We start from the raw sequence: 16,282 nt of genomic DNA, 5'->3' as shown, positions 1-16,282 counted from the left end.
GGGCGCGCCATCATATGTCCAGAGTCTGGGAAGCAGCAGAAGCACCTTTCTCTGTCGATCAAATCCACAAATTACAAAAGGTAAACAACCGCACGCCACACGACCGCGGAGCAGAGCGGACCCGTCGTCCAGCTTGTAGAACAAGAATTTGAAAAAATTGGAAATCAGCGAGCCGTCTCCTGGGCCTTGGCCGTGTGGAAAGCAACAAACTTAAAATTTAAATACCCAAACAGGCAAGTGTCAGCAACATCTTTGTTGTTAAATGTCACCATGGTAACATGTGATCTGGTGAAGTGCTGTCCCAATCCCATTTATACCATTGACTCCAATGTGGTCTCACACACTCAGCACCTGAGATCAATTAAGTCTGAATCTTTAGTTCTCAGTCATCAGGGCTCACTTTGGGATTGGGCCCTAGAGAAGGCTTATGACTGTTAGGATGGTACCAGATCCAGGAGCAGACACAGATGAGGTTGGGAAACAGGAATTTAGGTTTATTGAATACAATGGAAAAATGGTGCAAGGAAATCTTTTGGGACTGAGAGCGCACAGACAGATAGGAGACAGGTCCAAAAACAAAACTGAGGCTCACGCAGGCACGCTGGGCTTCCAGGACCGAAGCAAGAAACACACCAAGTCAATAAAGCTCAAATCTGAAATACTAGAGGAAGATCATTACACACCACAAGGGCTGGCCGTAGCAAGTGTTACCACAGGGGGGTGAAGGGACGATCTGGCAGAGACTGGTTGGAAAGCCGGGGTTTAAAGCAGGAGAGGTGATTGCTGGATCTGGTTCAGGTGTGCAGGCAGCCACAGGTGTCCTGACGAGGGGGGAGGGAAAGAACCAGGAGCGCCACACCCACTCAACACAGAACAGAAAGAAGGCAAAACAGGAGAGCCAGATCATGACAATAGGCTCGTTCGAGATGAACGGCGCCTCGCCTGGAAAGTGGACGAGAGCAGGCGGCAGCAGCGGGGGGCGGTGACAAAAAGCTGCGGTAAAGTCGGACAGTTTCCAGCCGATTCCAGCCGCCTTCAGGCTGGACAGGAAGTGATGAAAACACTGTGGTGCGATTCCGATTTAATAAAATATAATCAGACCCACATATCAGCTTGTACACAGTTTCCCTGTTGTTTTAGTTATGACAGAGTAGCTGGCAAAGTGCTCTACATGCGATCTGTTGCTGATTTTAATGAACAACACACTGGAGATGATCTGAGATCTGATCAGATTTAGTCTCTCTGACTTCTAAACGTCTCTATCAGCCACACAACATTTGTGTCTGGACGAATAAGTTTAAATCAGACAATAGCAATTAAAATCCCTCCGTTCAAAACGATGAAAAAGTTTATATAAAACGTCATCATGTTGTAAACCATCAGCTGTTAAATCAGCTGAGAAACCGGCGTTTCCCAGCATGCTCTGGGTCCGCCTGGCTCTTGCAGTCGGTGGAAAACAACTGCGCCGCCTGCGTCTCAGACCTGGGGCCGCCTTGCTCTCGTGAGATTTCCGTTGCCCACGTGTGCGTGACGTCAGAGCAAGTCGGATCAAGTCGGACACAAATCTACCGCATGCACGTCGCCCGATCGCCGGTGATCGATTCTGCGCAGACCTGGCTCATCTCGAACGAGCCTAATGACTGAGTCTCCACATTCTTTCTACAATCTTAAGTGGGGGGGTTGGACTTTGCCCAGGTTGCCCTGTCGTCACCGTTTCTATCTCTTCTATACATAATATGGTGTGTTCCACTGTCACATTGTCACATTTTTGTTTTAGTGTTTGGTTTCAGTGAAGATGCCAAGCGTTGGGGCCCAGGCAACGTCTTGATAATTATCCAATTAGAATAAAAGAAAAGTTGTTCACAAAAAATAATGTATATAATACATAATAATATGTCAGTTGGATGGCTGGACAGTTAATGACTGGGAGAAGGTTGCATGCACTGTGTAGACTGGCTTATGGTAAAGGTGGGCGGGCAAAGAGCAGGTTGTTTACATCGTACTGATTCCAGATCAGTTTTCTAAGGACGAGTTGAGCTTGAAAGAGTTAATTTGTAACAGATCCGATCAGATTGGGTTGTATCAGCAACTTAATGCGTGGAAAATGAAGTGAAAGAAGCGGCTGCTGTAAAAAAAATGTACAGCAAATAAATAGTTTTTTTTAAAGAGCTGGGAATGATGAAGAGGAGGATGTCGAGGATGTAACCATGGAGCTTGGAACAATTTCGGCCTTCTACCAGCTACGTTCAGCCACAGCTAACGGTAGCTAACAACTTTAGCGAAGACAGAGATGAGGCCGGTCATTAACATTAGAGAACAAGGTAATGGCACCTCAACTTTTTTCACCTCATCATCTCTGAGGACCCTGCACTATGGGGACCGATAACAGAGACCGCCCAGGAGGAAACTCAGAGGGATATTATTCTTTCAAAATTGGATGGCTAAATACCTAGCATCTCGGAGGGGGAACGAGGCTGGCGGGGGAAAGACACTCTCTTACGAACAAGGCACTGACCCAACACCTTTACAATTGTGAAACTGCACCCTGGAAGTGGATTCTATACTCACTGACAGTTATTGCTTAGCTTGTAAAGTGCTACCAACTCACAGCAATGCAGTTGTGTGTTTTTAAAAAAAAATTATTTTAGAGGGACAGTGAAACAGGGACAGGGACAGTAAAGGTGCGAGAGAGACAGGTGATGAGACGCAGCAAAGGGCTGCAGGTCGGATCCCAACCTGGGCCGCTGCGGGACTCAGCCTACATGGGGCGCACGCTCTTGCTGGGTGACCTAGAGGCCGCCCCAGTAACACATTTGTAGTCGGGTTTAGCGAGCTGGACTTTGAGGATTTGATCTGCAACTTTGCAAATAAAAAGATAGGGTAAGAGCTATTATGCTATATGTAAATTGAGTAGGCTAATATGATCTGTTGTGACCGTGTGACCAGATAATGTACATATTTTGTTTAGTTTATTGAAATGCCATGCATATCAGACATGTATTACATCATTATTGTGTGATGCTGCTATAAGCCTGTTTGAGACTTAGTTGCCAAGTATATCTTGGCTTTTGCAGATTGTGAAGTTGCCAGCTGACTTAGTGACTGTTATTTTGCAAGCTGCACTCAGCTGTGTTGCGCGATGGCATTGTCAGTCAATAACGTTTCACAATTACTTTTTGGGTTTCTGCTTGGGTGATTTTTAGTGAATACTATTGAGTTATTGAACTGGAAAGGCATACTTGATGCCTGCTCGGCTGGACTAGTCATTCATCTTTTAACCAATAGTGATTTGGCATGTCAGAGAGTGTGTGTGTGGTGGGGCAAAGGTTCCATCAGCATTTTATTGCCTCCTCTGGAGGGCGTGGGTGCTCTAGTGTGGAGGGGGGCCCATGAGCTTCAGGGGCCACTGGGGGTACTAATCCGGCCCTGCAGTTCTGCAGCGATCAGATCAGGACCTCTTAGAGAAATGCTACTTAAGCATATTCTCCACTCTGACAAGAAGTTTTCTTCTTTTTTCCCCATTAACATGATGATTTAAGATATGGACTATATCTTTTGGAAGCCTGATTTGGAAAATATCAGATTTCAGTATTGGATGCAAGCATAAATATGAAGTAGTCGCCTCATATTAGACATCAAAAGTGAATTTAAGGAAAAGGTGTGAGGAAGATGCCGTCTTCTCCCTGAGGCCGTGCAGCACCCTGAGGCCCTGGTGGCACTAAGGACCCCATTCCCTGGCAGATTAAGTCACTGGTGATAAGAGCACCCCTCCTCTATCCTCCTGTCTCTCCTTTCCCGTCTCTCAGCCTGCCCCGCAATGGGGAAAATTCTGGTTTAAAAATACTGCAACACATCCTTTGTCATTCTAAACCCTTTTTTGTTCCCCCCTCTACCTTATTTATTTTCTTGTTCTCCCCAAATAACAGCAGTGCCGGGATGAGCGAGCTGGAGAAAAGGGGGAAATAGAAGGGAAAGAGTGTTTGGAAGAGAGAGGGAGGGAGGGGATACAGTATATAGAGAGAGGGAGCGACTCAGCACTGTCAGAGCGAGCAGAGAGGAGAGGATGGCAGAGAAAGTTTATAAGGCATAGTTTAGGAGGAAACGCGTGAGAGAAGCTGGGGAATCTGTGGTGGCCAGCTGCAAGAGGGGAGATAGCGGAGAAAGGCTTTTAATTCTCAATCCCCACAGAGCCTTTGAAAATTACCAATCTTCTTATCACAGACGCAGGGCTGCTTATGCAAATTGTTGTGGAGTGGAACGTTTAAACGGAAAATTACTCGACAGCATTTTTTTTTCTACCCCCCCCCCCTCTCTCCCTCTCTCCCGCTCTCTTCCACAGAGAAAGGCTGTTTTGAGTCTCAGATAAGAAGATGAATTGCTCTCTCCGTGCTTTGAAGCGCGTCAGGATTTAAAGACTCCAGCCTCGGCTCTGGTCTAACGCCGCTGCTCTCGCTGCCTTTGTAGCAGAAAACAGCCCGGGAAAAAAAAAAAAAAAAAATGGAGAAAAAGCATTTCAACACAAACATAGATTCTGTGCTCCAAACACAGCGTCACCGCCTGAGGAGAAAGGAAATGTAAATACCCCCCCCCCCCCCCCCCACACACTCTATTTACTTAAATGTTTTTGCTTAACACAGTCAACACTTTTCCATTTTTTTTTTACAGACATGGCAAGTAATTGACATGATGAATAGGACGCATGTGCTGTGTGGAGGATGTGTTTAAAAAAACATTTGAAATCTGAATTTGACCATAGGTAATATTAGAAATGAAACCATGCAAGAACTATAAGCTCTTAAAATGAAAAATAACTTATGGAATGCAAGTGACTATTAATGTTGTGCTTTTTCATGTTTCTGTGATCAAGTAGTTTTTGACGTATGCGTCATATTGGCTGTTCCTTTAACATGACATCCAGTGGATGTACTCAAGTACTGTATAAAAGTACAAATGTTGAGGTACTTGTACTTTACTTGGGTCTTTTCTTGTCACTTTCTACTTCTACTCTGCTATATTTCAGAGAGAAAAATTCTACTTTTTACTCCACTCCATTCATCTGACATCTTTAGTTACTAGTTACTTTAGTTACTCCACTATATTCATCTGACAGCTTTATGTATAGGACTTTATTACTTCCACTAGAGTCATAGACAGCTTAGTTACTAGTAATTTAGTTACATCCAACTCCATTCATCTGACAGCTTTAGTTACTAGTTACTTTAGTTACTAGTTACTTTCCATGTTATGTTTTCTGCTCACTAAACACATGTAGTTCCTCTCATCCTCCATGAGTCCGTCCTGTCATCCTCCATGAGTCCGTCCTGTCATCCTCCATGAGTCCATCCTCCATGAGTCCATCCTCCATGAGTCTGTCCTGTCATCCTCCATGAGTCCATCCTCTATGAGTCTGTCCTGTCATCTTCCATGAGTCCATCCTCCATCCTCCATGAGTCCGTCCTCCCATCCTCCATGAGTCCGTCCTCCCATCCTCCATGAATCCGTCCTCCCATCCTCCATGAATCCGTCCTCCCATCCTCCATCCCCATCTGGTACGCTGCTAGCGCTGCCAAGGACAGACTGCCGTGTGTCATTGGGTCTGCAGAGAAGGTGATTGGCTGCAATCTGCCACTGCTCCAGCACCTGTACCTGTACACCACCAGGACTCAGAAGCGAGCTGGAAAGAATGTGGCTGACCCCTCCCACCCTGGCCCCAAACTCTTAGAGCCCCTCCCCTCTGGCAGGAGGCTGAGGTCCATCAGAACCAAAACCTCATGCCACATGAAGAGTTTTTCCCATCTGCCACGAGTCTTATCAACAAGGCCTCTTACTTTTCAATACAGGACTGTTACTTGTCACAGAGTATTTTTACAGTGTAGTACTTTTACTTAAACGTGCAATATGTAATACTGACAGCTAGTTTTTAAAATAGTTATGTTAGTACACATTCAAAATACGCCCACACACTTTATTGGCTTAGTATTACGGCATATACTGAACTCATAAAGTGAAATTGAGATTCTGCCATAGTTAATTGTCCCCCAGAAGAAACATTGAGCAATTTATAGTCCATAATTACAAAAGTTTGTCATCAATAACATTACATTTACAAATACTATTATTACAGTATTATCATTATCAATTATACTATGTATATATTATTATATGCAATATTCTGACAAGCCTAATCACAATGTACAATGTGTAAAAACATAATAAATATGTCCAACTTGGCCTTCTGTGTCTTGAGATTTGCAGTCACGGGAGTGTAAGTCCGATTTGCTACAAGCATTTTAAGACTAAAGCCCATCTTGAGGACATTGTAACAATTTTGTGTTTTTCAAAAATCCGCTAACTAAAGATGCTCTTTGAAAAGATGGTAAGGAATGTGTTGTACCCACTCAAAGAGGACGGGAAGCTTTGTAATGAGATTATAAACCTGCAGAAGTCACCATTTTCCCGCAGTTTTAGTTTAGTTTAGTTAAGCGGTGACACAAGCACTAAACCGGCTAATTAACTGATAGCCCTGCATGGGCTGAATGTGTAAAGGAACATTATTTTATTTGGGTGATTTACATCTGCCAGTCTTTTGCCTTCCTCCTCTTTTTTCCTCCTCTCAGTCATGTAATGAAGTGTGGGCCACCCCTGGACAGTCGCCCCATTCAGTGCGTCCCTGCATTTGATCTGTTCCATGTCAGCGTGATCTTGAATCTTCTATCTCCTCCATAACTGCATTCATATTCTAACTTATCTGCTTGAAACGCCACTTACCTTGTTTTTTTTTTCTGTTCCCATTCAAGATGTCTGTCCTTTTGTTCTTTTTTTCATTCATGCGATTTGTAAGTGCATGTGAAGGTGTGCTGTGGGGATGCATTGAATTAGTTCTAAAACTACAAAATAGGGCAGTTGGGGGTGTTGTGGCTCTGCGGTTATTAAACTGGAGCTTGACATTTACTGAGCTGCTAATGCACTGTATGCAAACGTGCAGCTTAGAGCTGAATCTTTAGCTCTTATGAACTGGCAAATCACTGCTTAAATCACTAGCAGAGAGTATATGAGTGTCATTTGGCATTGTTTTCCTTTATTTTGAAAGGACAGAGTATGACACGCTGGTCAGAATTGAACCCACGGCCGCTGCTGCGAGGACTAAAGGCTGATTCAGGCTTCTGTAGTATATCGACAGCGTGGCTATGTGTTGGGACGTTCAGACACAGACCCTACACTGTAGCCTGACATGCACCTCTCTCAAAATGTACACGTGGCGGCAACGCACGCCGCTCGGCCGTAGCTTGGTAGCGTTGCATTTCCCCCGACTCATTTCCTGGTTCTCCTATGAAATCAAGGAGAGGGTTAACTTTTCCCGCTACACATTTCCCACCATGGTCAGAAAAAACCAGGGAGACACTTTGATGCATCTCACATCTCTTTAATTGCATCGCCGACTCCTCCACTTAACTCCCTTCCTGGAGTCTTAGGGTCAAGGTTCTTCCTCCTCGTCCCCCACCCCCCCACCCCCACTGAGGAGTCATGGCAGAGGCGGGAACGAGCAAATGTGTTTTAGAGAGATGTTATGTAAATTTCCTTGGCCCTGCTATTCCCTTAAAGAGCCAACCCACAAGTATAGACTTCAAGCCACTTAACCATAAATCCCGCTTCAGCCTCTCTACACGGGGAACGCGCTCTACCAGGTGAGCTACCCATGCGCCTCAGAGTGCGTGACTTTTGATTTGATTTATTTAATTGCATTAAGAATTCCTTACACAGGAAAAGCCATCCAATACAATCAAGGATAAAAACACAATAAAGTGCAGGACTTATTTCCATTGTGGTCCTCAACTATTTTATTTAATTTTTTTATTGATAGGACAGATTAAGACAGGAAGGGGGAACGGCAAGTCGGAAAGGGCCCCGGGTCGCACACGCTCACCCAGTGGAGTTGGAAAAATATTGAGCCCCGGAGTGGATCAATATTTCATGGAAAATCAGTTATGCAAAAATTTAAAGTAGAATCATTTTGAGACTTGTCTTGGTGTACACAGCAGACAGTGTGCAGTGGGGGGGAGGGGGGTAATAAATCATTGCATTGACGCGTCGTGATGCGGACTTGGACATTTCTTGTTGTTTTTCCGGTCGATGATGTGTGTTGTCTGCTGTTTTCAGACTTTACTACATTCAGGAAATGTCTTTTTTAGGAGCAGACATAATAAACAGGGGAATTCATACAAATCTGACTGCTTAAATTTGTTGATGAAAACCATATAGCAACATATATTCATATAGAGGAGGTGACGCATAATGATGCATTGGGATATCGAATCACTTAAGATAGTGAGACCAGTGAAGATTCATGGCTTGGTTTTACACGTGTGTGATACTGTGGCTCGGGCCTCCGTGGATGGCGTGCACGCTAGGACCGTGCATGGAGATGTTTATGCACAGCTGCTTGGCAACAGTAGTAAACACATTCATGAAAACACAGACACACCGCCAAACACTTCATTTATCCACTCTGATTATTAGCATTGATGTTTATCTCCGAATCAAAATGACTGTCTGCCTCTAACACTGTTCAGAACACTCTCTTCATGATGCCGTTTGTCTTTGGGGGGCGGTCTTGGGTTTTCTGGTCCCAGTTTGTGTCTCTTTGACCACACATTTAGGGCTGTTTGACTCCTTGTGGTCTGTATGTGAAGAATCATACAGAGGTTTGTAGAGGCGAGACTGCTAGCTTTGAAATTAAGCTAATGGTAGTTCTAGGAGTTGGTTAAAAACACTGTCTCAGACTGACTTTCTAAAGCGTTGGCTAAACACCGGATGGCTGCAAACACATCACGCTAAAAAACGGCTTAGGTGTTTGACAGGTGGAATATTTAAGCATATCGGTTTTCAACTATATTCCATCTATTCTAAGGATCCTCCACAGAAGGTTTAGTCTGAGGTAACACGATCCCACAGCTGAGAATAGATTGGTGTGTGTAAAACTAGTAGAAGCGTCTCAGAAATAAGGAGTTGTTTCACAGAAATTGATTAACTGACCGGTGCAGGACAAGAAGACTAGAAGAGACGCAGTTAGTCTGATGTTCAGAGAGACACTTTGGGCACACACTTGTCTGTCTGTGTGTGTGTGTCCACTGTTATCTTCCTTGTTCAATAATTGAATAAAGCTGCATTTAATCCAAATTTCTTGGACTCGTCGTGTGTGCAGTCTCCTCCATCATTTCTGGTCATGATTCCCAGATATCACCCAGATATCAACGGTAGCTACATGTTTCAGCAAAAGGTTAAAAAGCAAAAAGGTTAAAAGCCTCCGCAGCCATGGACATGGAAATAAGGGAACTGTGTTCTTGTATTGCAGTGTACAGGTAATTAGTAGAGTATTAGTAATTAGTTATTTGGGAAACTACAGCCGTTTGCTTCCACACACCTAGCTCCCCACCAGTGTGCGGTGTCCAACAGGTGTAGTGTCATGCTTGAACTCCACCCATCTGCTGAATCCTTTCTCCCCACAGAGGCAGCTGAGGAAGAGGAAGTGCTACCTGCTGGTGGCCGGAGGCATCGTTCTCATCGTTCTCATCATCATCATTGCTGTTTCAGCGAGGAAATGAGACCGGCCACTGTGGTAAGAACCAGTCATCCACAAAACAACACTGCGGTCAAAATGGCTTATTTGAGTTGGGAGGGACAACGGGTAGTGAGAAACGGTGACACAGAAACAGTTAACAACCAATCAATCGGACTCTGCCATCAAAAAATAAAACTGCAAAGTGCAAATCAAATGGTTTCAGCATAGTTTTTTCCAGCCTCCATCAAGCAGCTGAACTCGGGGAAGGTTAAATCTTTAAAAAAAAAAATACACAAGCAATGAATCGTACTTCACACTATAACTTTTTAATTTTTCCAGCTGCTTTTTCCAGCTGCTGTGTTGTCATTGTCAGCATATAGTCAAATGTCTCTTATGTTCAAAGATGCTTTCATGTTGTTATTCTGATGTCTTTATGTGACGCAACTGAAGTGACTTTAGCACTGTGCCCAAGACAGATTTACCCTCGGGGACAATCAAGTGGACTTTACTCTTCCTTTTACTCGTCCATTAGACGACTCCTCTCGGTCGACTAACAACCAACAGCAATCTAAATGTGCTCGTAATGGTCTATGAGTGATATGGTACTTCCATGTTTTCTACAATCAATTGAAGTAATTAACTATCATGTATTCATTCATTCATTCTGGTGCGAAAAACTCAACTTGGACTCTTTGTGTGTTTGTCAGCCACAACCACATGTCCAATCCTATGACTCGAACCAGTAAATAAGATGAGCTAAGAGATGGTTAACCCCTGATACGGGTCAACCCCTGAGCCTTAAATGGTGATCATCTTAAATTTATTTTTAAAAGTTATACATATTTTATATCTTACCCTCATCTATATTCCTGCAAGTTTGACTTATGACACTAAAGAACCATCTGACTAACTTCAGCCTTACATTACTCAAGGCAGGAAAGGCTCTCTAAAAAAAACACAGTTTTTTTTTTTTGCTTGGCGTTCAATACAAGATGTCTCTGCTTCCATAAAGTATTGACCGTCACCTATTTTCCTTTGTGGGGAGGAAAATGGAAATCCTGTGGAACAAGGCTTTCTATTCATAAAACAGCGGGCTGAATCGATGCTCCTGTGGCGTCTGGCCCACTGTGAGGCTCAGCATTTGGCGGTGAACGCTTAAGTGGCTAGACACTACAGGTTACCACAGCAAGACAGTCTCCGTGCTAAACACCGGCCAACTGTTTCACGTTCATAAAGCCTTATTGATGTTCACCTATGCTGTCACAAAGCAGCGCCACAGAGGGGTACGAATTTTTGTCGAAATTACTCTGCGAAATTGAGGGGTTTTGTCTAATGTTTTCAAGCGCATGAAGCATCTAGACATCTAGAATCTAGATCTAACTTGTGTAATTCATAGTTGGAGTTGCATTGAATTGTAGTTCACAGCAGCCTTCTATATTGGGTTTGATCGTGTCTTCATATCTAGGGATATGCTATATGTTCCACGTTTAACCCCTTGTGTTGTCTTCCCCAAAAAATGATTTTGTGTTATTTTGTCAACGCTTTGGTCTTTTTTTCACCAATTTTGTTTTTTTCCTGACATTTCTGTGACTTTTTCAATGTTTTGGTCATTATGTTTGACGTTTTTGGTGCTTTTTGTAAAGTTTGCAGGTACGTTAAACTTTGAAAACGGGTAAAATTTGACCCGAGGACCACATGAGGATTATTAAACCTTCACTTAATGTTACTTTAGTTAGGCAAGCATGTTTACTCAGATCATTTGCTGAGGGGGGGGGGGGGGGGGGGGGGGGGGGGGGGGGGGGGCACTTCAACAGAGAAACAACACACTAAACCTGAATGCTCAAATTAATTAATTGGAATAGTTACTGTAAACTGTTTCTACTTATTGTTTAAAACTTATTGAGTAAGTATTGACTTTTTTTGCCAGTTTATGATACTCCAAAGATTTAATTTTCTCAGGATTCTCATTAGTAACATTATTTTATGGAAATAGACAAAAATCTTGTGAGTGTGCGTGCGTGCGTGCGTGTGTGTCACTATCCCACTGGAGGGACATCATGTTTATAGCCCACTATTTATACACAGCCTCTGTCAATGTTCAGTCAATTTTCTTTACCGCCCACAGTAGCAACACAAAATGAACAGATGGAGAGGAAATCACTGGAAAAGTCACATGAGCCACACAGTAAACAGAGACAGATGACTTGTTGCGTTATTTTTATTTAATAATTCCACACTTTGTTTCTCTACCCCTCCTCCCCTGACACATTTCTCGTCCCATAAATCAAACCAATGCCGTTTTCCATCCGTCCACCACACACCCTCAGACTATCCCTCCTTCAATCATCACCTGACTGCCACACACCTGTCCTCACTTCCTTAGTCAGCTCTGCCTCCCCCCCTCACCTGCATCTCATGCAATCATCAGCCACTCATGGCCATACACCTGGAGTTTTACAAACACAGAAGTCCAAAAACTGAGCTTGCCAGGGGTACGCTATATGTGATGTCCCTGACCTAAATATTTGCATTTTAAGAATTTTGGAGAGCAAAAATTGGATACTGATTTGAAACCATGAGTAGTCAGTGGCACACATCACATCACGTCAAGAAGTAACGCACAAGAATCAGGTCAAATGTTACACTTAATGATCCACACTACAATCTGCAAACATCAATGTTGTATTACTGGAGATAGGTCATTGTCTTGAAAAAAAAGACTTTTTACTTGTCTCTGATAAAACAGGACTCTGGATCTTATTTCAAGGCCACAACTTGATTGTTTTATCAGGGCATTTGTCATGATGAAAGAATCCTAGTTCAGCGTGTTCCCTACATTTGTGGAAATCTTCCCCCCCCCCCCCCCCCTCTCGTCTTTCCGTCTTCAAGCTATCCTATCCCGTCCGATGGCCTGGCAAAAACGCAGGACTTTCCATTCACTTTTAATGGGTGTGTGATGAGGCTGTGGCGGGAGTTGCCAGCGGAAAAAAATTGAGACAATCTGACAAAAAACAGTACATGAAATATAAAGTCTAATTGTGCTTTGCTGGGAGGAGTTAAGAACCCAACAGAATGTCACACAAATGGGCCGTTTCATTGACTCTCCTCCCACCCCAACACCCTATGGAAAATCACTGGAAAGCTTTTTTTTTTGTGAATGCCCCGCAAATCCCCATTAAAAAAAAAAAAAAAAAACTCCTCTGGGGACAATCTACAATTACATCTGAGAGAAGTCAGTTACAGTCATTGTCTTTGGGGGTGCCAGAAACAGCTTGGGTGCTGATGGTAGGGAAAACACCTGCTAAACATCAGCTTGCTAGCTGCTTGCCTTGTGATTTTACGTGATAACAGTAAGCTGTTCAGTAGCTCAGCTAACTACTTTTCTGAACTAGCAAAGGGATAACAATTAGTGTGACATTTATTTCACCAATGACCCAAACACAATTTAATGGCTGTCAGTGGCAACAAGTAGCTACCTTCCAATCTTTTTTCCAAAACAGACAAACTGGTAGACAAAGTGCATTAAAAAGTGAGTAAAAGCGCGATGGAGAACAGGAGCAAGAGAAACAGAGAGGAGAATAGCAAGTGTCATACATCAGTTTAATGAGGGCGACGACGACAGAAATAACTGCTGAGCGGCTTCTGCTCTCAAATCAATAGTCTGGCTCTGTATGGCACTCTAAATAATGCAATAACTGCTTCATGACACTTATTCCTTGCCTTATACGAATTATGTTACTGGCACTGCCCTCACGTCTTGTTTACAGAGTCATTGGAGGATTGAGATTTCTCTATTTGCATGTCAACGCCATGTGCTAAAACTACACCGCACTGTGCTGGGGGTCCTGTTCTCTTGAAGCCAAGGCAGATAAACAAAACAGCAATTTTCCACTCTAAGGGTTAAGATAATCACCTTTCACCATAGCTACTTTATAATTGTGCTACTTTTGGTCAGGTATTGATTGTTACAATGTAGAAATTTCCTTCAAGTGCTCCTAACCCAAGTCATCCCAGATCTCCCCCGCCTCACCCCCCAGCTATTAAAAACATGGCTTGGGCAAAGGAGGGTTACAAAAGCCTATCATTATATATACAGTATACATTAAGGCTAAAATTATTGGCCAGTGGATCAAATGTCAAATAAAAATGTATTCAAAGGCATGAATCATAACAGAACTTGAATTTCAGTAGAAGTCTGTTAAGGCTGAATTCTGACTTAGACTACATTTAAATTGCTATATTTTGTTTTTAAGCAGAGTTTTGAGCCAAAAGCGATCTGTATGCACCCAAGTGTAGAAGAACATAACCTCCATTTAAACTAACACGCCTCACCAACATTCTCGTAAACTGGGCATAAACAGGAGGGAGCATGTAGGGGGGAACGCTAGAACAGGGAGAATGAGAGGGGGGAACACCAGAGCAGGGGGAAAGAGAGGGGGAAACACCGAGCCGGGGAATGAGAGGGGGGAACAAGCAGAGAGGGGGAAGGGGAATGAGAGGGGGAACACCAAGCAGGGTGAATGAGAGGGGGGACACCAAAGCAGGGTGAATGAGAGGGGGAAACACCAAAGCAGGGTGAATGAGAGGGGGAAACACCAAAGCAGGGTGAATGAGAGGGGGGAACACCAAGCAGGGTGAATGAGAGGGGGGAACACAGAGCGGGGATGAGAGGGGGGAACACCAGAGCAGGGGGAATGAGAGGGGGGAACCCAGAGCAGGGGGGAATGAGAGGGGGGAACACCAGAGCAGGGGGATGAGAGGGGGGGAACACCAGAGCAGGGGGAATGAAGGGGGACACCGGCAGGGGTGAGAGGGGGGGACACCAGAGCAGGGGGAGAGGGGGAATGAGAGGGGGAACACCAGAGCCGGGGGAATGAAGAGGGGGGACACAGAGCAGGGGGAATGAGGGGGGGGAACACCAGAGCAGGGGGAATGAGAGTTTTAATTGTAGTAAAAGATAGTTTTTAAACCAAAACGTAGCAATGTAAATGTAGCTTTACAGCATGAGTAGAGGCTTAAAAGCTAGAAAATGTAACTTTAACTGAGAAACCACTAGGCTGCCACAAGTGGGGATTTCATTCTTGTGATATCTCAGAAGTCACAAAGCCTTTATCATTGCATAGGAATACAGTGATATTAGGGAGGCATTCCAACAAGACAAAGGACATTCAGTGGGATAAAAAATGTGATAACTAAGTATATAAATGTAAAAGTTTTAAAAGTGGATTTCAGAACGGCAGAACTTGATTTGGTTTATTTAGTGTGCTGATAACAAAAATAATAATTACTTTGACTTATATAGCGCCTTTCACAAACCCAAGGACGCTTAACAAACGGGGGGGGGGGGGGGGGTATCTGGTGGCTGATATTTGAATGGTAATGCGTGCCACACTATTCAAACAGTCAAAAATCAAACAGTTGCAACCACTTTTCAAAGGGGAGTCCACGCTGAAAGAAATAAATCCATAAAATAGCAGAAAAAGTTCTGGCAGCTAATTACCTGGACTTTCTCCCGCAAAGTGTGTATCTGGAGTTAAAATACACAACATTTTTTGTTAACGTTCTTTCATACAAAGCTGCTCAGTTAGTAAACTTCTGAAAAAGAAATCTGTTCTTTTTTTAACCCCTTTTATTGCACGGGTTGGATTTCATCATCTGGGGATCATTTACTGGAGTCAGTGTAAAGCTGAAGGCACCAACAAGGTTGGTTTTGGTCATAAATAACCACAATTGCTGCTTTGTACCTGTTGTGGACCAAACGGGGTCAGGTCTGAATTATTCCATCATGTGGAGGAGTAAAAAGCGCGTGATTTTCCCTGCCTTCTTCAGGAAGTAACATTCCATCTGGATAAGTTCCCCTTCCAGCGCCACTTGGTGTCGAATTTGCTGGTTTTTACTAGCAATAAACTTATATAGGTTGACAAAAAAAATAACATTGTGATGAGGATTTGTCAGGGATGTCTGCAACAACTTTTTAAACGCTAGTCGTCCTGGGGTCACAACATGGCAAGGGTTGACATTTTTTGAAATTATTGGGAGGATCGCCATGACATTTGGTACTCTACAGGATAAATTGACATATATTTGGCGATCCGCTGACCTTTCCATCTAGCCCAATCAGGTCACATCAATCTACTAAAATAAATGCTTTGGTTTATGAATAAATACCTGGAAATGTAATTGCATTCCCATAAGGCCCTAACATTTTAAACTTTGTGGTCAGTGTTCATTAGTAATAGTAGCATGATCGCATGCTTAACTAAGATGGAGAAAATGGAAAATATTCTGCCAACCATTGGTGTGTTAACATCATTGTAAGGGTACTGGTATTGGTGCTCGTAACATCATGATATCCAGTCTAGTCCCCTGTAGATAGTAACAGCAGATAACTAGATAACCAACTATATCAATCTTGTGGTTAACTTGATGTGCCGCCCCCAAGCAAACAAAAAATATTCTGCATTATAATAGTTGCTCGTAAAACCGGGCAGAAATTAGGAATTAGTTTGCCTAATAGTTAAGATCAGAGGATGATGATCACAGATGGGTAGATGTCAAAGTTTAATCCGGATACTGTTTGAAATCAATAAAAAAAAGAATTCAAATGATATAAGATTAAATAAAATAAAACACCTAAAAAATTCAATTAAGGTAATCATTAATTTTACCTGAAGAATGTTGTATGGAATCATCCATGTTATTTTTGGGGCAATTTGGTTGAAA

General features: G+C 43.2%; 1 protein-coding gene across 1 annotated transcript in view; it reads left to right on the top strand.

Annotated features, from left to right (window-relative positions):
- The window catches only part of tsnare1 (T-SNARE Domain Containing 1), a 188,897-nt gene that overhangs the window by 156,099 nt on the left and 16,516 nt on the right, over nucleotides 1-16,282 (top strand). The window contains exon 11 of the mRNA XM_032517696.1: nucleotides 9,507-9,616. Within this exon, the coding sequence (XP_032373587.1) occupies nucleotides 9,507-9,602 (96 nt within the window). The 3' untranslated portion in view covers nucleotides 9,603-9,616. The remainder of the gene's footprint in view (nucleotides 1-9,506; nucleotides 9,617-16,282) is intronic.

The sequence above is a fragment of the Etheostoma spectabile genome, chromosome 6, assembly GCF_008692095.1.
Source record: "Etheostoma spectabile isolate EspeVRDwgs_2016 chromosome 6, UIUC_Espe_1.0, whole genome shotgun sequence".
Taxonomy (NCBI): domain Eukaryota; kingdom Metazoa; phylum Chordata; class Actinopteri; order Perciformes; family Percidae; genus Etheostoma; species Etheostoma spectabile.
This window is presented reverse-complemented; position numbering and strand designations above follow the sequence as displayed.